General features: G+C 35.5%; 2 protein-coding genes across 2 annotated transcripts in view; both read left to right on the top strand.

Annotated features, from left to right (window-relative positions):
• The window catches only part of LOC142342786 (eukaryotic translation elongation factor 2-like), a 425,342-nt gene that overhangs the window by 8,390 nt on the left and 392,661 nt on the right, over nt 1-24,291 (top strand). The gene's annotated exons all lie outside the window — the stretch shown is intronic.
• Nucleotides 18,682-20,612, top strand: LOC142343017 (large ribosomal subunit protein eL18-like). Its single transcript, XM_075394701.1, has 2 exons — nt 18,682-18,922; nt 20,242-20,612. Exons 1-2 carry the CDS (start codon nt 18,682-18,684, stop codon nt 20,610-20,612), a joined length of 612 nt encoding a protein of 203 aa, XP_075250816.1.

The raw sequence follows: 24,291 nt of genomic DNA, 5'->3' as shown, positions 1-24,291 counted from the left end.
GTGGCACTAAGACAAGACTCTGGGGTACACCTCTGAAAATTGTTTCCCAGATGTCATATAATGAACTTAATTTTACATTTTGAAATCTGTTGAAAGGAAAATTTTTATTAGGTTCTGTGCATCCCTTCAAAGTCAACTCTTTTTGGTTTGTCTAATAGGATACTTATCGAAATAGAGTCAACAACATTGCAGAGATCCAAAAGTGCCACTTGGACGATATTCTTTGAGTCGATACATTTACAAAATGATTTGATGAAAAATAATAACGCATCGGCTCAGGAAACACTTCTTTAAAAAAAATTGAATTGGATTCATAAACTTCAAACTTTTTACGTAATTTATAATTCGTTGATTTAAGATTCGCCTGAAAATTTTTTAAAAATGGGCTTGTGTTTAGTTTTGGGCAGTAGTTGGTGTCTTCCACAGGGTTCCTTTATTTGTAGATAAGCTTGAGGTCAATTTTGTTTTTGCATTCAGTGGAAATGTTCTGTTTAATGCTTTCGTTGAGAATATAAGATAAATGCGTTACAACTTCTGTTCAATCATATTTAATAGCTCAGGCAGGAACCGTACCAGGATCTAAAACCTTGTTGGTACTCAACTCCTTTACTATTTGATGCAGTGTTTTTCTGTTACAAATTGAAACTCAGCGGTTTGGTATCTTTAGTCTTTTTATAAGTCTCTTGAATACTTCTAATCCAGATCATGTCATAAGAAAGGATATCACGGTTATAAAATGAGCTGTTAAGAACAGCACATCTTTTTTCAGAATTGCTAGTTAGTATGTCTTCAAATGAATTTTGCGACCAAGTTACAGTGGTGAAGTTATGTTGTGATTAAACTAATGGAGATTCAATGTTTTTCCCAGTCGCATGCGGTTCGAAATAAAGTTTTGAACGCGTGCTTCTGCTATTTAGGTTTGGGTGTTCTTTTTGTTAGTAAAATACCATTCTGCAATACGTTTCTTTTCTTTTTGGTATGTCCTAAATGAACCTTGTTTTCTTCGTAATTGCTTTTTACATTCCTTGTCCAACCATGCAATTTTCCGCACGTTTTTGTAAACTTTCCAATTGTTTCCTTAAAATGGTGCCACAGTTTTGACTGATTTGAGAAATTTTGATACCAATATGATCAAAATTAGGAAAAAAAGACTGTGCTGATGAATGTAATGATGAGTGGATGGATATAAACGGTTTTAACGATATTGACTGCATTGTAATGGTTCTTATCAAAACAGTGTATAGTTTTGCTTTGCATCACTTGATATTCTTAAGTTGGCTGTTTTTTTATATATGTGTGTCAATGTATAATTGATATGTGATTCTGATTTTTGTGCTAATCATGTTTGTTTATGCACTGCAGCGGTTTGATAAACGTAAGTTTTGATAAAGAATTGCAAAATTTCACTTTAGTTTAAATAATTGAGGGTCACGAAGTACATATACGGCATTGCATTGTTAAAAACCGGAGAAGAGATTGTAATACAGTTCACGTAAACATTTGCCCTGTTGTTCTATGTGATTGTAACTGGAGTAATGTTGAAAAACTTCTTCTCTGCGTTTTAATGAATCCTTTATTACAATCAAACCAAACTTATTCAAACAATTTTTTCGGACGAATATGCAAAATAAACTCTCTTTTGGCGCTATTACGTTTGGACTAAAAAAGGCAACGTTTCAATATTTCTTTTTATATTTTCTGAAAACGGCACATTTAGCCAAAGGAAATTAGTATCATTAAAAATTTTCAAGATCTTTGAGTAAATTTGCGAGTAAATCATGTTTCGGTAACTCCATTTATCGTGTTTTCCCCGATATTCTAGAGTCGCTTTTTCTATGGGGGTCCGTTTCCTATTAATATCTGGAGCGTTTAAGTAGAAGATTTTTTTAGAAATTTTTTATTTCTAAAATTGATCCATAAGAAAATGTTGGTCCCTGATTTGATTCCAGGTCAACGTCACCACTTTGTAAGGGAGTCATCCGAAAAAATTAAAGAGTTACCGCCCAGCGGGCTTTAGGTGTTCTTAGAGCCTTTCAGCTCAGTAGTCTTCAAGTATGCGATTCACAGAGTCTTGTAACAGAGTTTTGGAAACTTATACTTTTGGTGCAAACTGCGGTTTTTAGATATTGATATCCCCTTTGCCGCCCCATTATTCCCAGGTGCACGCCCCCCCGCCCCCCACTGCGCTCACTCACACTCCATCAATTAAGCTACAGCTAGCCTCAATAAACCGTGCCTAGATACTATGTAGTGTATATTGATGAGAGTTTCATTTCCATGAGTATCTAACGCGGCAAGTGACGCACTGTAGTCCCTTATGAGGAAATATGAGTATTTGCCAGACCGAACAGACCGAAATTGCCATTGGCCAGACGGAAGGCTCGACCCAAATTTTTTTCCTGACCATTGGGCTGGTTCGCACCGGACCCTTCTGTCCACGACCCAAGTCGGTCTGGTCAATACCTGTCTTAGGGTCGCGGACTTCATCTTGGGTTCCAATTATCTCCCTGATGTTTCGTCAAACCTTCCGTGTTGGTGGCCAATACAACCAGTTTGCGTCGTCTTTGGTGACGGGCGAGTCAATGAACAATGGCAAGTAATGAAATGTTGAAAACCTATCTCTGCGTCCAAGCGGTAGTTCGGGGCGTTGGGACGCCTAACAAATTCACGTCAGTGCCTCTGAAAACTAAACAAGTTTTGGATTTTGCGTGGACCTTTACACCTAATTGGCTTTTTGGCGCATTCACTAGGTATTCAAGATGTTTACCACTGTATGGTAAGTGCGTAAAAAACTTCAAGAGGTGCTCCTACTTTCCTTTCGTACTGCCACCGTTCCATAATCATTTTTATGTTACGTTCAATTTGCACATGAGGTCAATTATTGGAATCGCGGCCAAACCATACGCTAGGATCACCTTGGGAGGTGGTTGCTCGGGACTGCAGTCAACTGCATTCCAAGATCAGGTCGGGAAGGAAAATTATGGAAGGAAAGCAAAAAAATTTTTGTAAAGATCAAAGTTATAGAAAAAAATTAATTTTCTTCATTCATGCGAAAGACTGATTATTGAAATATTAGTAATGAATTTCAAAGAACAAATTGTAGTCATTAGTACAACGAAAATTTGATACTAACATCAGATGTGAGGAAACGCAATGAAAATATTCGAATGTTGAAAAAAATTATATTTTTGTTTGTCAGGGTTGATTACAAGACAACATAGTTCTGGGCATAATATTAGTTTAGTGTCTAAACAAGATTTTAAATCCAGTGAATGATGCCAGGCATTACTGATTTCATTTTGGGAACTTTTTTGATCGTCTTAACCCGCGGTAACATCAACGATTTTCCGTTTTTTGTAAAGAAAAAGAAGACATTTTAGTTCAGCACTGTTAAGGCCGACAGCATGAAGCTAAAAATGCCAAAGTGAAAAATAAAATTTAAATGAAAACAAATTTATGATATAAAATTTATGGTATTTCCATTTTGAGTTTCGAAAAAACTAAAACAGTCGGAACTCGCATCTTTAAAAAATTCAGAATTTTTTAGATTATCAGGAAGTTTATCTTTGAAGTGTTTTATTTCTGAACACTCTGCTGCTGGTCTTGAAAATTCTGTGTTGATTTCAAAGTGAATTCTATTCTTTTGATGTGGTGTGGAGAAATAATTTGTATAAAAAAGATTTTGATCTGTGGTCATAGAAAATTATTTTTGAGTACATTCGTTGACAAACATACTTACTGGTCGCATTGAATTCATATTTGCGTTCAGGATATGCTTTCGGAACTAACATAATTAAATTTTTTTTTCACAATTCTGTGTTCAATCCCAATCACAAGTATTTCATTCTTAGTTGCAACGATGATATGATTTGCAAAACAAGAGTGTAAAAGGATTTTCCAGGACTCCTGTCCAACGTGTTTTTGAGAGATTGTTTAGTATTTTTATGAGCTGGAAAATTAGAGCCGAATAATTCAGATCAAAAAAACAGTTGAAGAAACTAAAATTTGTAAACTTAACTGTGAGGTGAGTTTCAATTGAGTCTTTAAATTTTACTCCCTTTGCCTTTTTTCAAAAAATCTGTTTAACATGACTAAAAAAACTGAGATTGCTGACAACTTCTGGTGCCAGATGTTTACATTCATCAGACTTTTTGACAGATTTGTTTTCTACTGAAATTTTGTCATTGGACTTGTTTCTTGGTGTATTCTGTTTGGTAAAACCAACAAACGTTGGTTCCGAGGAATTCAAATGCGAATGCTGTTTTCTGCAAGTAGTTAACCAACTAAAAAATGTTTGGTCCAGGAACTTATTTTTCTTCCTGTTATCTCTAAGAGAGAAAAAGAAAGGTAATCACAAGCATATTGTACTAGCGTTACATCACTATTAATAGCAGCAAAAGGATTGCTTACATATAAATAGAACAATAGTGGCACTAAGACAAGACTCTGGGGTACACCTCTGAAAATTGTTTCCCAGATGACATATAATGAACTTAATTTTACATTTTGAAATCTGTTGAAAGGAAAATTTTTATTAGGTTCTGTGCATCCCTTCAAAGTCAACTCTTTTTGGTTTGTCTAATAGGATACTTATCGAAATAGAGTCAACAACATTGCAGAGATCCAAAAGTGCCACTTGGACGATATTCTTTGAGTCGATACATTTACAAAATGATTTGATGAAAAATAATAACGCATCGGCTCAGGAAACACTTCTTTAAAAAAAATTGAATTGGATTCATAAACTTCAAACTTTTTACGTAATTTATAATTCGCTGATTTAAGATTCGCCTGAAAATTTTTTAAAAATGGGCTTGTGTTTAGTTTTGGGCAGTAGTTGGTGTCTTCCACAGGGTTCCTTTATTTGTAGATAAGCTTGAGGTCAATTTTGTTTTTGCATTCAGTGGAAATGTTCTGTTTAATGCTTTCGTTGAGAATATAAGATAAATGCGTTACAACTTCTGTTCAATCATATTTAATAGCTCAGGCAGGAACCGTACCAGGATCTAAAACCTTGTTGGTACTCAACTCCTTTACTATTTGATGCAGTGTTTTTCTGTTACAAATTGAAACTCAGCGGTTTGGTATCTTTAGTCTTTTTATAAGTCTCTTGAATACTTCTAATCCAGATCATGTCATAAGAAAGGATATCACGGTTATAAAATGAGCTGTTAAGAACAGCACATCTTTTTTCAGAATTGCTAGTTAGTATGTCTTCAAATGAATTTTGCGACCAAGTTACAGTGGTGAAGTTATGTTGTGATTAAACTAATGGAGATTCAATGTTTTTCCCAGTCGCATGCGGTTCGAAATAAAGTTTTGAACGCGTGCTTCTGCTATTTAGGTTTGGGTGTTCTTTTTGTTAGTAAAATACCATTCTGCAATACGTTTCTTTTCTTTTTGGTATGTCCTAAATGAACCTTGTTTTCTTCGTAATTGCTTTTTACATTCCTTGTCCAACCATGCAATTTTCCGCACGTTTTTGTAAACTTTCCAATTGTTTCCTTAAAATGGTGCCACAGTTTTGACTGATTTGAGAAATTTTGATACCAATATGATCAAAATTAGGAGAAAAAGACTGTGCTGATGAATGTAATGATGAGTGGATGGATATAAACGGTTTTAACGATATTGACTGCATTGTAATGGTTCTTATCAAAACAGTGTATAGTTTTGCTTTGCATCACTTGATATTCTTAAGTTGGCTGTTTTTTTATATATGTGTGTCAATGTATAATTGATATGTGATTCTGATTTTTGTGCTAATCATGTTTGTTTATGCACTGCAGCGGTTTGATAAACGTAAGTTTTGATAAAGAATTGCAAAATTTCACTTTAGTTTAAATAATTGAGGGTCACGAAGTACATATACGGCATTGCATTGTTAAAAACCGGAGAAGAGATTGTAATACAGTTCACGTAAACATTTGCCCTGTTGTTCTATGTGATTGTAACTGGAGTAATGTTGAAAAACTTCTTCTCTGCGTTTTAATGAATCCTTTATTACAATCAAACCAAACTTATTCAAACAATTTTTTCGGACGAATATGCAAAATAAACTCTCTTTTGGCGCTATTACGTTTGGACTAAAAAAGGCAACGTTTCAATATTTCTTTTTATATTTTCTGAAAACGGCACATTTAGCCAAAGGAAATTAGTATCATTAAAAATTTTCAAGAGCTTTGAGTAAATTTGCGAGTAAATCATGTTTCGGTAACTCCATTTATCGTGTTTTCCCCGATATTCTAGAATCGCTTTTTCTATGGGGGTCCGTTTCCTATTAATATCTGGAGCGTTTAAGTAGAAGATTTTTTTAGAAATTTTTTATTTCTAAAATTGATCCATAAGAAAATGTTGGTCCCTGATTTGATTCCAGGTCAACGTCACCACTTTGTAAGGGAGTCATCCGAAAAAATTAAAGAGTTACCGCCCAGCGGGCTTTAGGTGTTCTTAGAGCCTTTCAGCTCAGTAGTCTTCAAGTATGCGATTCACAGAGTCTTGTAACAGAGTTTTGGAAACTTATACTTTTGGTGCAAACTGCGGTTTTTAGATATTGATATCCCCTTTGCCGCCCCATTATTCCCAGGTGCACGCCCCCCCGCCCCCCACTGCGCTCACTCACACTCCATCAATTAAGCTACAGCTAGCCTCAATAAACCGTGCCTAGATACTAATAAAGCCAACCGCTCGCCGTTCGTTTGAAAGCAATTCGCCTGACGTTATTCGGTTATGTTTCAGCCGTGGTTGACTCAAGATTGCCCGTGACTTTAAATTCAAGATAATTTTTGCTTTTTTGCTTTTCTGTTAAGAAAAAAATAAGAGCATCGAGAAAGTTGCTAAAAAATAGCAGATTCTCACTAAAAGGTACGTTATTATCCTTTTATTCAAACAGACATCACGTTTTCTAAAATGGGTGCTGATTAAAGGAAAACTGAATCTGCTATATGGATTTTCTCTGCAGTTTTTGGCCTCTTTTTTGGTGAATTTCAATCAAGTAGGTAAAAGTAGGAAAATAGTTATTTAACAAAAACTGAAAAACATTGTTTGTGCTAGTTCTTGCTGTCTCTCGATTCTGTTTTGGACCCATAGGTACAGCACAATTGCTGATTTCTTTTTAATAGCCGCGAAGCGATGGCTGAGGCTATTATTGGCCTTCTCTTGGATTTTTTTATTTCTTCAAGATTTTTAATACAACCATATGACGTCATATTCACTTCAAATCTGCTTTTTGTTCATTCGTTCAAGCCATTTCAACTGAATTGTCTACGTGACATCATTTTTTACACTTAGTTGAGCGAATTGTTTTGTTCAGTGCCATGATTAAGTTTTTGGCTACAAATGACTTACCTCACTCTCACAAATGACTTCCTCAATCTGAAATTCGATTTTTCTTTACTTTATCTCAAAGAGATAAAGTCAAATTATTCTATATCCCGATGAATTGAAGGTTTTTTTAAAGCAGCTAATTGAAACAGCAATAAGTTATACAGTTTTCTAATCAAAAATTAAAATCTCTGACCTTAATGAAAAGAATAGGTTTTCTTTTGGTCTGTCTTTACTTTCTTTTTGAGACTGCAAATCTACGGAGCTATTGAGGCTGTTTTCTGGGAATTTTTCAGCTATGCTTTTACATAAAAGAAACCAGTTTCTCAATTTAAAATTACTTCCAATGTTTACTTTACGTTCATCGTCAGGTTAAAACTGTTTTACAAATTGTTAAAGGATAAAATGAATATGTATTTACATTTTTCTGTGACCACAATTAAAACCATTCTAGGAACTTAAAAAATTAAATCGAAAAATTTACCTATTTACAGTAATTACAACTCACTTTTACATCTGTTATTAATTTCTTTAAAAACATTCCTATTCCAGATTTTTCGATCTAGGCCATGTTTTTGTAGTTCTAGGTTAATTCGAAATTTGCCCTAAGCCTTAGTATCCCTCTTGTGGTGGTTTTGCAAGTTTTGTTTTGTCATGCACAACAAAACTTTTTTGCCCTATGTATCCTTCTCAAGTCAAAATTATTATTTGAACTAAATTTTTAGCTTGAGTTCCCGCCCCCTATATTCATCGCGTGTGTTTAATGCCGGCTTCAGCTTACTGATGTATACAGCCTCGATAGTCATTAGCTTCTCTACTGTCCGACAGGCATCCAGATTATTCCATTCAATGTCATTCGTGGCGCCACAGCATTCAACAAGATTTTGACCAACCTGTGAATCCTTCTTTTAAAGTTCTGATATCCTTGTGGTAACATACCGTCTTGTTTGGATCCGCATCCAATACATTTTATATCATATACCAATAGGGAATTCAGATCTCTATCGAACAATTTTTTCGAAGTGGGGAGGCATGATTTTATTTTTTGCGTTATAAAAACCACTTGCAAAGTCGCATCGTTTCTTCAATTTGTTTGCTAAGTTTTCAGTAAGCTTGCTTGTGTATTGTAAAAAATTATTTGGTTTTTCAAGAGATATAGTCTTGTTTCCTTGATGCTCTTTTTGTGTTGTTTGCAATAGGTCTTTACCGCCACTTATATTTTCTGGAGTCTGGTTCACTATTTTCCGAGAAGTTTCAGCAAAATTTGTTCTTTTCAAGAGCCTGATCGATGGCCAAGCAATTAGATGTTGCATTGAAAACCCTGTGAACCGTCGAGAAAAGCCAAATCCCCTTCCTTGTTAACATTTTCCAAGGTAAATTGCAAGTTGTTGTATAATGAATTTGCAAATTTTAATTACTCGTCCGGGTCACCACGAAACGTGCAGAAAATATCATCTACATACCTTTTTTTTAACAATTTAATCTCCTCAAACCACCCCTCTGTCTGTTGGTTGCTGCAATACGTACAAATCCAATCAAATCCTGCATGTTGGCATATTCCTCATTTGTTATCTTTTGGCATTTTGCATGAAACTAGTTTTTGCATGACTCACAATCTACTCCTCTTCATCGCAAAGTCACTCTCCGGTTACAGTCGTTGCACCTCTTGATTTTGTCGGACCTAAAAACGTTTTCACTGAGCTCTTGTTTTTTCAGTGATGCCTCGAACAATTTCATCCACACGTTTACAAGTATTACAGCCAGTAATGCACCTATAGCCAGACCATCTGATTGTACATACCAGATGCCGTTACGTTTAAATTGAACGTTCGTCACTGCAAGTTTTATCAAACTATTCATTGTGGACCTTGGAATCTCTGAAGTTAGATTGTTTGAGGAGAGTCATCTTAGAGCAATTTCTACCGCCTTTCCAACCGTGACGTTGATGTACAATCTTTTTACGTTAAGAAATACTCTCTGCTCGTTATCTTCAAGAGAGAAACTCTCATGCCTTTCTAGCATCTTGCATGTTGGTTTCAAAGTTTGAGCCCGCTAGTTTCGGGAAAAATGGTACCAGAACTCTGTTCAAACTTTTGTAACTGCTACCAGGTGTCAAAAGATCAGGTCGGAGAGGTCTATCATTTCTGTACCTTTGCCAGGTCACAAAGACTCGCTGGTTGTGAACCTGTTGACCCGAGCCTTTGATAAAGTTTGTCACTAACTTTACTTGCTTCATTTATTTCAAAAATTTTCCTATTTACAGTAATTACAACTCAAATTTACATCTGTTATTAATTTCTTTAAAAACATTCCTATTCCAGATTTTTCGATCTAGGCCATGTTTTTTTTTAGTTCTAGGTTAATTCGAAATTTGCCCTAAGCCTTAGTATCCCTCTTGTGGTGGTTTTGCAAGTTTTGTTTTGTCATGCACAACAAAACTTTTTTGCCCTATGTATCCTTCTCAAGTCAAAATTATTATTTGAACTAAATTTTTAGCTTGAGTTCCCGCCCCCTATATTCATCGCGTGTGTTTAATGCCGGCTTCAGCTTGCTGATGTATACAGCCTCGATAGTCATTAGCTTCTCCACTGTCCGACAGGCATCCAGATTATTCCATTCAATGTCATTCGTGGCGCCACAGCATTCAACAAGATTTTGACCAACCTGTGAATCCTTCTTTTAATGTTCTGATATCCTTGTGATAACATACCGTCTTGTTTGGATCCGCATCCAAATCATTTTATATCATATACCAATAGGGAATTCAGATCTCTATTGAACGATTTTTTCGAAGTGGGGAGGCATGATTTTATTTTTTGCGTTATAAAAACCACTTGCAAAGTCGCATCGTTTCTTCAATTTGCTTGCTAAGTTTTCAGTAAGCTTGCTTGTGTATTGTAAAAAATTATTTGGTTTTTCAAGAGATATAGTCTTGTTTCCTTGATGCTCTTTTTGTGTTGTTTACAATAGGTCTTTACCGCCACTTATTATATTTTCTGGAGTCTGGTTCACTATTTTCGGAGAAGTTTCAGCAAAATTTGTTCTCTTCAAGAGCCTGTTCGATGGCCAAGCAATTAGATGTTGCATTGAAAACCCTGTGAACCGTCGCGAAAAGCCGAATCCCCTTCCTTGTTAACATTTCAAGGTAAATTGCAGGTTGTTGTATAATGAATTTGCAAATTTCAATTACTCGTGCGGGTCACCACGAAACGTGCAGATAATATCATCTACATACCTTTTGAACAATTTCATCTCCTCAAACCACCCCTCTGTCTGTTGATTGCTGCAATACGTACAAATGCAATCAAATCCTGCACGTTGGCATATTCCTCATTTGTTATCTTTTGGCATTTTGCATGAAACTAGTTTTTGCATGACTCACATTCTACTCCTCTTCTTCGCAAAGTCACTCTCCGGTTACAGTCGTTGCACCTCTCGATTTTGTCGGACCTAGAAATGTTTTCACCGAGCTCTGGTCTTTTCAGTGATGCCTCGAACAATTTCGTCCACACTTTTACTAGTATTACAGCCAGTAATGCACCTATAGCCAGACCATCTGATTGTACATACCAGATGCCGTTACATTTAAATTGAACGTTCGTCACTGCAGGTTTTATCAAACCATTCATTGTGGACCTTGGGATCTCTGAAGTTAGATTGTTTGAGGAGAGTCATCTTAGAGCAATTTCTACCGCTTTTCCAACCGTGACAATGATGTACAATCTTTTTACGTTAAGAAATACTATCTGCTCGTTATCTTCAGGAGAGAAACTCTAAGGCCTTTCTAGCATCTTGCATGCTGGTTTCAAAGTTTGAGCCCGCTAGTTTCGGGAAATATGGTACCAGAACTCTGTTCAAACTTTTGTAACTGCTATCAGGTGTCAAAATATCAGGTCGGAGAGGTGTATCATTTCTGTACCTTTGCCAGGTCACAAAGACTCGCTGGTTGTGAACCTGTTGACCCGAGTCTTTGATAAAGTTTGTCACCAACTTTACCTGCTTCATTTAATGTTGCAGGCTGTTATTTATCTGTTTTTCATATTTGATAACAATTCCATCTTTTGCTCCACTGATTTCTTGAAACTAATCCGAGTTCAACACATCATCAAGTTTTGCCCAGTACGTTGACTTTTTCATAACACAGAAGCCTCAGCTTTTTCCATATAGTACCGCCAGCAAATCCTTGGCTTTTAGGTAATCATGCACATTTTTGATCACCCTTTTATCCATTGGGGTTTGGCGTACATTTTTTGCATACCATTTTGCGGACGCCTCAATTTCACAAAGCTTCTCACCCTCAGTTTTATTCTCGCTTAATTCACGTACAAGTTTGTTTTCGTCTGCGATGACGTGCACTACATTAAATTTGTCACTCACAGTATGTTTAGTTCCCAACGATAGCATGTCAAGTATAAAGATTAGAAGTTCACCTCAATCCATTCAAACAACATTACTATGGGAGCCATTCCGCAGTGGTCTATCATGTCTCTCTGGCAGTTTATCAAAATTTCCATTATGTCTTTTTGAAACATTGCGGAGTGATTCCTCATTTCACGCCTAATGCTGCTAACAATGGATGGCATCAGTTCTGTTCGCATCTTCTCCCTAAATTTACTCCTATCTGTTTCGCATTTTTCCTTGAACACTTTACGGCCTTTTTCCGCTTGCTTTATTTCTTGTTTCAGTAGTTTTAATTGAAAATTGTGCACCACTCAATCAGAAAAAAACATCATTTTAAGGAGCGCATATCCCGAAGAAATCTGGAATTGTATCATTGTTATTGCACTGTTTTGAAAACTAAATTCGGTAATTGCAGCTGTGACCTTATTTATGGTTTTCAAGTAATCAAAATAAAGTTTGTAACAGTTTGATTCTTTCAAAATATAACTAAGCCACGTCTTTGGTAGCAGCAACCACATGCCTAAAAGAGGCTTAAGGACAGGAAACAATGAAACCCGGTTGTTCAAGAGCTCCTCCTCAGTCTCTGCCTGTTGCACCTTCCTTGCCTAGGCTCCAGCTTTCCTCTGCTTTTTGCCCATTCTCTTGCCTTTTCTTTTTTTTGAGCAGCCCTCTTAAATTTTATTGATGGCGTAATACTGACTCCAGGGTCCTAATCTCTAGCCCAGCATCCTTATGCAGCTGGCAATACTTTTCTGGTTGCGCTTTCTTTTCCACTTCGAAATTAGATGCTTGGTTACTCCTAGCACCAGTACCTCAGACTTGAGCAGCTCCTGAAAAATATTTCTTGTGCCTATCCGTGGACAGTAAGCAATAGCACTGAAGTGCTCTTTGTTCGTTCTCAGAAACGTTATCAACTCCGGCACTCTGGAGGGTTAATAGTTGTCTGACCTGTGATGCGAGATTGTGTTATTTATTACATCGTGCCAAGTCTTTCCTCATGCTCAGATGACCCTTCTTGAGATTTCTTGCGTTTCTGATCCAGTTTTTGGCGTTTCTGTTATTGGAGAATCCTGAACCGATTTCACTTTCCCTAAAAATTGTTTTTTGCTTGAATATGGGAGACTGTTTACAGCGTGGTGAAGCGAGCTTGCAGCCAAAATATGCACCATTTCGGTAAATCTGTAAAATTCATACTCGCTAAAACATTGAAATGTCCCCGGTACTTTGCAGTTAGCCCTTCTTTCCTGAGGCCTTGTTTTCACACAATTACAAAATAAATAATGTAAAAGAAACCAATTTGTCAATTTAAAATTTACTTCCGATGTTTAAAACAAAAGTTTTTGAACTTTACTATCATCGTCAGGTTAAAACTGTTTAAGAAATTTGTAAAGGATAAAAGGAATATGCATTTACATTTGTCTGAGACCACAATTAAAACATTTCTAGGAACTAATATAAAAAAATTAATCAAAAACTTTTCCTATATACAATATTTATCCTATTTACAATTCATATTTACATCTGTTATATTTACATCTGTTATACATACATCTTTTACTTTTTAAATCTGTTATACCTTATATAAGGTTTGTCAAAGTGTTGCGGCGAGACTATACATTAGCTTTAACACCAGTTTAACCAAGATAGAAGCCTTATTTATGAACATAATCATGGTTATAGTACTACTAGTAGTAGTAGTAGATTAGGCTTCGAAGTTCGTTCTTCAGGGTATTGCTCCCATTCAATTGTCCAGATTCATAATTTTCTGATTAATGTTGCAGTTTCCACACTTGCATACAATGCGCCAAGTGCAATTGTTTACCTCTGTACTGATTGCAGAAATAATGCCAATTAAATTTTGACACTGTATTTTTATTTAAGCTTCTACCATAATTTGAATAAACTTTGAGGACTAAATTGTAGAGAATTTTTGTCCGGTAGAAAAAATTTTCGTCGTTTCTTACCAATCAATTTGATTTATTTGTAGTTCTCCTCGGCTATGTTGACGAGTGGTACTTTCCCTAATACTTCAATAGTTCACCGACGTATTTACCTGGTTTTAAAGCAATAAGGTATAATAAGTCGTGCATTTCAATATAAAGACTGAGCGGCAACATATTCAAGATAACAAGTCGCTGTTTATAGCTCTGCTTTTCGCTCAAAATCCGTTTTGTGGCAATTTTTTAAAACTTTTCAATTTCTTTCATTTGCGACTTATTCGAAAACCATGCTTGTGAGCAATAAGTAACTAACGGTACAACGTGAGTTTTGTTATATTTTACAAAAGGCGTTTACAAAAGGTGAGTTTTGTTATATTGAAAGACACGTTACGGTATGTATGCGTATTTGTAATTATTTAACTTAACAAGTTCTGAACTCCCGACGGTGCAAGTTATTGCGAAAGAATAATATACGTGAATAATTTAATAATTTTATTTTGACTGTTAGCTCTTCTCAGCTGAAACTCAGCTTGTTGAATGTATTGACACTGCGGTTACTATTTTCTAAGCGCACAGAGTGGTAGTAAGGTGCAAATTGATAATGCTCCTGTGGAAAATTTATGAGCACAGGTGTAACTAAGCTTCTCGTATGCTGTATTTGGTTCTTTAACGCCAAATCAGCCGATGGACAATCATTGATTCCAATTCCGAATTGTTACTTGTTTCTTTTTTTTCCAAACGTGTGAATTAATAATATAACCGAAAGGTTAAAGTTTACATGCCTTCAGAATAATCACGAATAATTAATGAAATAATCAAAATTATACATCAAACTTCTGGTTATCAATTGATGTTACATATTAAGCTGTTCGTTCTTTTATATAAAAAAATAAGACACGAATGAGCCTAACTGTCTATCTATTGGAAAACTTTCATTCTGACGTTGCAAAAACTCTGTTAAATTTCTTTTGAGAAGATTTTTGTTCTCCGTCGCTCTTACGTTAGAGGGTAACTTATTCCATTTTTGTATGCTCTTCAAAATCAAAGATCTTTTACTCTGCTCAGTATACTTTTGCGTTCTTATTATCAGCTGTTTTGTCCGTTTGTTTTGTTTTAACTGTAGGCGGTTTGCACATTTTTAAAATGTTTCTGATACTATCCTCAGATTCAAGTCTGTGTGGAGTTTCAATATACTAAACTTTGAAATAATTAATTCAGCTGGTAGGACATGCAATTTGAGAAGGATATCACGACAATGATCGAATTTACGACGCATATACCACACTTTTATGCCCCAATTAATCTGTCGATTTATACGCTGTACTTTTTTTGCTGAAAATGTTTCTAAATAAACTCCACTGAATGACAAATGAGACATGACTAAAGATTTGAAAACTTGCAACCTTACTTCCAAAGGTATATAGTTTCTTACAAGATATAGTGAGCGACTGGCGGCCGCCATTTTCTTCAAAACTACATTTAGATGTGCTTCAAAAGTCAATTTTGTGTCAAGGTGTATTCCTAGGTAACGACAACTCACGGCAGATTTTATTAAATTTCCGTTAAATTAGTTTTGGTTCTAATTCGTCCGTGGTAGAAAAATAAATTGGTTCTGTTTTATCAGCATTCAAAGTCAGTTGATTTTCCTTCAAGTAATTATCCGTCTTCAGTAAAATATTTTCAATTTTTGTTGTAATTGTTTCTCCTGGATCATATTGACATAAAATACTAGTATCGTCTGCAAATTGAACAAGCTCAAAGTCACCTTTGATTTTTTCTGAAAAATCGTTAACGTATGAAAGAAAAATTAGGGGTCCCAATATTGTACCTTGCGGTACTCCGTGATTAACGAAAATGTTCTCTGCGACCTCGGTGCCTATTTTGACGCATTGTGATCTTTCTTCGATAAAAGATCTCAATAAATTAACTGCAGGCTCAGAGAAGTTGAAGGACTCTGCTTTTTTAAGAAATATTTTGTGCGAAATTGAATTGAATGCTTTTGCAAGGTCTACGAAAATTGCTGCAGTGTTTTGCCCATTTTCATGGTTTTTTACTACTGTCTCAGTGAAAAACAATACTGCAGCTGTTGAAGATTGTTTGTTTTGGAATCCAAATTGCTCTTTATTCAATAGATTGCTTTAATTAATGTGAGCCATCATTTGGAAAAGGAGAAGCTTCTCAAAAAACTTACCAAAAGTTGGTGTGACCGAAATTGGTCGATAGTTGCTTACTTGTGTTGTTGATCCTTTTTCGTGAATTGGTGTGACATATGCATGTCTTAGAACAGTTGGAAAGACACTGTTCTGAATACATTCATTAAAAATAAATTGCAGATGAGTACCAATTGCGTACTTCTCCGCCTTTGAAGCCCATGCATGGACAAATCCTGGACCCGGTGATTTACTGTTTTCTAAACTATCAATGGTTTTGTAGATCTCTTTTAAAGTCAATACTCTAAAATTGAATTTTTCAGAAAAGTGGTCCAACCTATGGATATTGAGAGGAACGAAATCACAAGAATATTTGCCCATTTCCACAAAAAATTTATTAAATGCATTTCAGATTGCTCTTTGTCAACAGTGTTGTTTCCGTCTATTTCAATTTCAGACACATTAATACCTTGTTTGTGGTTTCCTAATTTTTTATTGATGAAATTGCATTTCTGCTTCGATGTTTCATATTGCATAAAAAAATTAACGGAATATTTGTGATGTGCATCTCGTAGTTTTGGGTTCACTAGGTTACGGCATTTTTTGAACTCGTCAAAAACATCGTAGTTTTGAGAGAATTTGTATTGATTGTACGAATGATGTTTTTCTGCTATTAAATTTTTGAGTTCCTTGGATATACATGGTTTATCACTTTTTTGTTTTGTTTTATTGAAGAATCACAGATCTGGGTAGGTGCATGTTGATCAAGTATAGTTTGAAAAATTTCATTGAATTTTGTAAAAATGTCATCACAATTTTCCTCTTGATACATAGGTCGCCAATCCGCAAAAGCCAAGTCCCTGTTGAATTTCTCCCCCGAAAAAAATTTCATATTCCTTCTAAAGAAATATGTATCTTCGTTCCTCCCTATCATTTCTGAATTACTCTGATAAAATATGATATTGTGGTCAACCTCAATGGGTGGCAAACAAACTTTCCATTCTACAATTTGGGTTTTTTTCATGAAGCGGTGATCGATAAGGGACTGATTAGTTTTGCTGATGCGAGTGGATGTGTCCACTTTTGTTGGGTTAAGTGCCAGAACAGATGTAGAGTTATCAAGCATTTCCTTCTCTTTTTTATTTAATTGGTCAATGTTGTAGTCTCCAAATAGAAGATTGTCTGTTAAGGAATATGCATTAGATACTTCAGCACTCAACTCGTTCAAGAAAAAATCGGAAAGATTTTTACTCGGATTGTACGAAATATTCACCAAACATTTATCTTTCAGAGGTTCATTAATTCCGAGCCGCATTGATTCAAAAAAATTTGCATTAGCTATCTCAAATTCTTTCTTACGTTTAACATTGAAGTGTCTGGGGATCCAAACTCCAACACCCCCACCTCGCTGGACTCCTGTTTATTTGATCGAGCTTTTTGTAAGAAAAGATGTTCATTACTAATATTGAAATTAGTGTCCTGTTGCTCGGAAACCCATGTTTCGGTTACTATAAGTATAGTTTGCGAATCTAGTTGTTCAAGCAAGTTCGAAAGGTCTTCATACTTATTTTGTATGCTACGCGCATTTATGAGAAAAGATTTCAAACACTTTTGGGATGGATCTAGCACTTTATCAAAAGTCGACAAGTTCGATGTTTTAAAGGGTCCAGGATTTTTTTCAACATCTCCACAAAGGAGTAATGTTTTTCTCAAAAACAAATTGCAAAGAAAACGAACAGCTTTGAGGTGCAAAAGTTTTTCAATCCAGCTGACCGTCAATATGTACACAATATTGTATAACGAATGTTTCACTTTTCTTAGCTCATCAATTGGACAAGTTCTTTCGACAGGGTTGACAAGGTGTTTCAGGGTAGCTCCTGCGTATTAGTGAACATAAGACTGCACATCTCTGGGATCCAGGTTTATTTGCAACAGAAATGCTGTGAACGCTTACCTCGAAACTGCAGAATGCCTCTTCCGCTATGAGCACCATTTTAAGCAGCACGTGAAATCTTCTGGTCTTTCCCATTATAGCGCACCATAATGGTATAATTACCATGATTGGGGGGCTATAGGTTATGTGACCACTAAGCTGGGGGGCTATAATGGGAAAGAACCAAATCTTCAACCAGATGAAATTCTTGAATTCTGTCCGCAATTGTCTGCGTATAACGATATCAGCTCGATCGAGTCAAACAGATATTTAATTATGCAATTTTTGCAATTAAATAGAGTAGGGTAGTAGAAGTAGAAAAATACTCAATTTACCAAAATGTTTTACAAAATCGGTTAGAGAAATCGTTCTAAAACAAATGAGTTCTAGGTGAAATCTATTTAACGTAATCCTTAAGTTGATCAATTCACAATGCAAAATTTTTGCTTGAACTGATGGAGGGGTGATCACGTTGAACAAGATTTCACGTGAAACTCAACTCAATGCTGCTTACAGAAAACAAGCAACTTTATCTGGCTTTAATCTGTCAGTAGGTGTGTCAGTTTTTCTGAACTTAGATCTACTAAAACTTCTTTTTAATATATGGTCGATGGATAAAAAAAATCAAAGGAAACCACAAATTTTGACTGAAGTTGGCTTCCAAAACAGTCAAATTACCATTAAAAATTGAATTTAGTGCGTTTACTTTTGCCAACCAGTGTAAACGGGCATAACAATCTTGAGTAAAGAGCTAAAACTTGGATAGGTTGCTATGTAAAATTGCAATTTGATTTTTTACATTTGTCAACAAGTGTACAAAATTAACTCTCGTCTAGATACTTCGTTTAGATACTTATTCATGAAGCCATGAATAAGTTTAACAGTTCCTATTGCAACTCGGGGCTCTGAACTTTTCAGATTAAAGAGCTGAATTATGGGTATCGATCTCGATCATCGATTTGACCGAAAGGCCAAGCGAACTGACCCAAAGAGTGACGACAACTACCTGAGGCTCCTCGTTCAGCTATATAAGTTCCTCAGTAGACGAACCCAGAGTAAATTCAACAGAATTGTTCTCAAAAGAATGTGTATGGCAAGGAGGTTCCGTCCCGCTATGTCTCTGAAGAGAATGGTTCGAATAATGCTGAGAACAAGGGTGTCAACTGCAGGCAAAGGTAATTTCTAGGCGTTGTGTTCAGTTTCTAATTAAACCATCAGAGGTGTCAAAGTCGTTATTAGAATTTTTATAGCTGCGAAGCTGTAAGCTGAGCGGAGCTATATTGCGGTGCTCTTGGTTTTTCACAATTCAAAGAATTTGAATTGTATTGGGGCACTGTCTTTTAAGATCTGTTCACACATGTTCATGATTTTTGAAATCAAATTGGAGTAGTGATTTCGGTCACGCCGAAACCGGAAGTGGATCGAAAAAGCGAGTGGTTTTGCGGCGTGAAATTTTTCTGCTCTAGTTTTAAAGTAGAGTGAGAAAACGGTGTTTGAACAAAAATTCGCTTTCTCGGTAGTGGTTATATGTTCACACGCGGCAATTTCACTTTTATTTTTACTGTTTTTTTTTCGATTTTTTGGATCGGATTTTTTTTCTAATTGGGCTTCCCAATCCATTCATAGTTCATTCTAGGCCTAGTTTTTTGTTTGAACCAAATTTTCATTTCTCGCTAGTGGTTTTTTGTTCACATGCGGCATTTGACAATGATTTTCTGTTTTTTTAAGTTTTTGATCTGATTTTTTTAGAAATGGTTTTCCCAATTCGCTCATAGTTCGTTCTAGGTCGTTTTTTGTTTAGTCAATGAAAATTTTTTGAATTGTACGTCAGGACTTGTCCTGCTATGTTTTTTGGTTTCGTCGTCTGACGCTCTTTTTCGTTTTACATTTGTTCACACATCAAAGCTGAAGTCAAATTTTCTGAATTACTTCTTCCTCTCACTAACGGTGTTTGCGCGCGTGACGTCATTTCCCTCTCTTTCTCTCTCTAGCAAAGGTTTTAAGATCATTTTCGTGATTAGATTTTGATCATACGTGACTGACCTCACTCAAAAAATGACTTTTACACTTTAAACTTAATTTGAATTAGTTTAATGTCAAAGGAAGTCATATGTGCAGTGAAAGTACCTAATAAGAGGCTTCTGTGGAATGAATTTTAGCAAGCTATCAACTTATCACTGAATGTTTTTTACCTAGCTTTTTGAGCGGCGTCGATTTTTTAAATTTAGTTCTGTATCTGTTTCTATCTCTATTATACGGCACGCAAATAAATTCTTTCGCAGCTATTCCGGCAATCTGCCGGCTATGTTTAATTTTCTGAACGTTTCGCTAAAATGATTTATTAATGATTTGCTTTGTAAAGCATGTGCACTGGATTTGCAGGTGCATAGCACACTGGAGGTAATAACGGAAAAGATTTTTTATATATTAACTGAAATAGTATGTCACTGGTAATTATTTTTGACAATGCTTGTACACGGTATACTGTTTTTAGATGCAAAAACTGTGAGCGCTATCCAGCATGGCTTGACGGCCGTTGTCGTAGGATCTGTCACAGATGACATCCGCAGATACATGATCCCAAAGGGCCTGAAGGTCTGTGCTCTTCACGTAAGCGCTCCAGCCAGAAAGCGAATCTTGGAAGCAGGAGGAGAAATAATCACCTTTGATGTCCTAGCCCAGCAGTCGCCCAAGGGAGAGAAAACTGTTCTTATGCAAGGGCACAGGAACGCACGGGAGGCTCAGAAACATTTCGGACCTGCACCCGGAACTCCTGGAAGTCATACCAAGCCTTATGTTAAGTCGAAGGGAAGGAAGTTTGAGCGAGCCAGAGGCCGTAGAGCCAGCCGAGGCTACAAGAACTAAAAGTCTTCATGGACCCAATGCATTGGCAGATTTAATGATGTAAATTTGCGACAGAATGGTCCTTCCTGTTATGAAGAATTGAAGTTCTGACAAGTTTTTTTTTACAATTTGTTTAAGTGGAAAAAGCTCAATCAATGTGATCTATGTTTATGGCTTCTCAATGGGAATGAAAGGTTTGTTTACAACCCGGAGTCTGTGCGTGAACATTCCAAAAGAAAAAGGAATTAGTTTTGCTGATGTGTTAGGGCATGACAGCTTGTACGTGCATTAAGTATTTCGGTTTATCCGAATTACTCGGCCTACTAAAATTACTCTAGCATAATCCTAACTGTGGGGAGGCAAATGAAACGGTTCATAAATTTTTGGGTATTTCGATTTATTAGCAACCATCAGGCAAGAATTTGAAGTGTTCGGGTGCTAATTTTTTAGGAATCAAAGGTAATATAATGAATTAATGGGTTCTAATGGTTTATATTTTTAATTGATGGCTTTTAAACAAAATTTTAAACGTTTATTTAATTTTTAAACAAAACAATACGGCTCGCGCGATTCTGCTTGGCACAGAAAGCTCCCAACATATTCCATGAAGGGAAAAAATAATTAAGCCATAAGCTGTGTAAGTTGCAATCACGAACAAAGGTGCATTTTATAAATTCATTTGCTTCAATGACATAAACAACGGTTCATTCGCAAACTTTTACCGGTGATTAAATTTAGAGCCCCTTTTCTGCTTCATAATGGTTTCAGATGCACTACAAACGTTTTCGTTCAAAGCTTTTCGAGCTTAGGATGTTATCTTTGCTTGATGTTGGTCTTGTTCCATTTTAATTAAACCAATTGAGGGTTGTTCTGTTTTTTGCACACATTTTCTTGTGACATATATTCTACGCTTTGTTTTGCCAAATCAACTTGCCTTTTTTCTAATGTGAAGTTAGTGTAGCCTGCTTTTTTGTTCTTAAGAAGCTTTGGCTAAAAGTCTTTGAATCATGAAATTTTCTTCTTCACTAACTTTCCGATTTCTACCCGAGTTTACTTTAATTTTGCGGATTTTTCTGTTCCTATCCAACTCTTTCACGCATTTTAACTTTAATTGGTTGCAAAATTGAAATATATTCTATGTAGTCGTTTGTAATCGGAGTCTTTGTTAATAAATAGAAAAAAGATGCTATAAAGTTTCAAAAATTTCAATAAGTAAAGAACTTAATACACTTTACTGATCAAGGTGTTATTATAGAGACCTCAAAATGTCAGATGTCAACGAAATGTTCAAAATAACAGAAAAAGAAAACAAAAGGGGCGCAAACAGTTTTAAAATCATGCCGTCAGAGGCAATACAACAAACAAATTAATCCAGTGAAGATAGCTCGGGGACTCAAGAGCAACTCAAGGCCCTCGGGCTTTAACCTTTTATCCCGTATCGAAAACACAAAGTCATCAAAAAACGCTGCAGCGCGACTTAGAAAACGAACGGGACAAGTCCTGAAGTACAAACCAATGAATTGAATGAAATACGTCAAGGTCACTTCCTGGCAATCTAGCAAAATAGAGAGATCAGCTTATAAATAGAGTAAGTTTAATGTTTTTTTGTTCCGACCCACTCTAGTTGGGGGAGTAACTATATACTCGAATGTTTTTTTTGTTCAGTCAATTTTGGCCGATCGATTATTAATCGCAGAGAGCTTTGAGTGGCAGCATTAGAAAGCCCGTCCAGCGTAGAATATAGAATTAAAAAGATTTTTTTGATTTTCGCTTTTTTAGGGAAATAACGAGGTTTAAATTTTTGTGAATAATAGACGGATTACCGTTGTTTTTATTCAATTTTTCGGAATTGGTGCCTATATTTTTGTCAGCTTTGCTAAAATGTGTTAAAATTGTTTTTAAAATGTTGTTGGTTTGTTATTTATAGATAGAAGAGCGTCAATGGAATTTCATCTAATTCTTGGCTCAAATTATTGCTGCTTATTTAAAAAATCAGCCTTTTCTCATCGAAAATTGCATTGAACTTTTTTTGTTAACTTTGCTTAGTTTTGCCGGAAATGAACAACTGACATAACATTCTTCAACTCACAGAGGGCTAATTTACCTCTCCGCTCTCTTTGAAAAGTTTCTGAGTTGGAAATTTGCCGGTTTTTAGCTAACTATCTCGAGAATTATAGAAACAGCATCATTTTCCTTTGATATATGAACTTCTTTGTCAAATTATCTATATCCATTAAACTGTGAACCATTGCATGTTCTTAATGTGCAAAGAGTAATAGCAAGGCAAGTTTTTGTCTGATCGTGTAACTCTAAAAATCCAAAAATAATCCGGAGTGTAATCAGTGGCTTTCTTTTTTTCTAAAAAATTTGTCGACTTTGTCATGTTCATTACAACAGAGAACAATTCTTATAGAGGCGAGCTATTGATAGGTCCAATTGGTTTCATCAACTATTGCAGGTTAATGTTTTTTGTCAACAGATTTTTGTAGTTTTGACTTTTAAACTCGTTTTCAAAATAAAATATGGGATTCGAGCTTTGCCAATATTTTTCACCTATTTTTGGTCAGCTTGCAGGCTTTTCTCAGCGAAGACAGAATGCATCTTTGATTTTATGAATTTTTATTTCTATGGCGGCTTAACGCTTTACGTAAGTCTTTTTTGGCTTCAAAACTACTAGTTTTACAAAAAAAATGATTTTTGGACATTTGCCCATTTTTTAGTCTTCTGGTTTTGTCACATCAGTTAACTGATAAGGCATTTATGACTCTATCGTTTTATCAAAAAATAGGCACTATTGAACTTGAAATTTTTTAAGGAATAGATTGGTTTTAACAGCTCGACAACGTTTTCTAGGAGAATTTGTGGAAATTAATTTACTTTTGTGTTTAACTGCCTTTCATCTTGTTGTCGTATGAGGATTTTTGAAAAAGAGGTCTCAAGGGCATGGAATTGTGTTATGGCGCAACATATGAGCCTGTTTAATGACTTTAGTTAGCTTATTGTTTTCATGGTTTTGAAGACAACTTTTTCAAGAACTTTTTTAAAAAATTTTGTCATGTTCTTTTTCCCTATTTGTTTCCTAGTCTCATTAATGACAGGTAACATAGCAATTCTTGGTGTTGAAAAGAGGTGCAATGGGTGATATCTATTTTTTAATGAATTATTTATGGTTTTAATAGCTTCAACGGTTTTTCGCAAAAATGAAATTGTGTTTTCATTTTTGTCTGTATTTGAAGTTCAACGTATGTTAAATTCCGATTTATGGCAGTTGTCAGTGGCTTCCTTGGGGGAATGAACATTTTTTTTTTAGATTTTTCTATTTACAGCTGATAGATATTCATTACTTTGAAATTAGTTGTTTTAAAGACAATATTTTTTTTAGCTTTGAATCTTGTTTTTTTAAATCTTTTTTGTGACGCAGTCTTAATAAATACAAGTCTGACATCAGATTTATGCATCAAAGGAAGAAGCGTTTGGATGAAGCCAGTTTTTACTGAAATAATGGTTTTAACGGCTTCGACGCCGGTTTTTTGCCAAGATTTCATTTTTTAAATTTTTGTCTTTCTTCAAGTTTCTTTTTGTAAACGTAGAACATACTTTGATTAATGTCAGGTCTCAATGGCTTTCTCTGGAGGAATGAAGCAAACTGTTTAGTGACCTGAATTGATAGCTAATGGTTTTCATGACTTAAATAATTCTT

This window comes from Convolutriloba macropyga, chromosome 7 (assembly GCF_964194025.1).
Source record: "Convolutriloba macropyga chromosome 7, txConMacr16.3, whole genome shotgun sequence".
NCBI lineage: Eukaryota > Metazoa > Xenacoelomorpha > Acoela > Convolutidae > Convolutriloba > Convolutriloba macropyga.
This window is presented reverse-complemented; position numbering and strand designations above follow the sequence as displayed.

Excerpts from the sequence above, each read along its gene's own strand:
- LOC142343017 (XM_075394701.1), top strand. The coding sequence starts at position 18,682 with ATGGGTATCGATCTCGATCATCGATTTGACCGAAAGGCCAAGCGAACT. Across the intron at positions 18,923-20,241 it reads GGTGTCAACTGCAGGCAAAG|ATGCAAAAACTGTGAGCGCT; the intron begins GTAATTTCTAGG and ends TACTGTTTTTAG.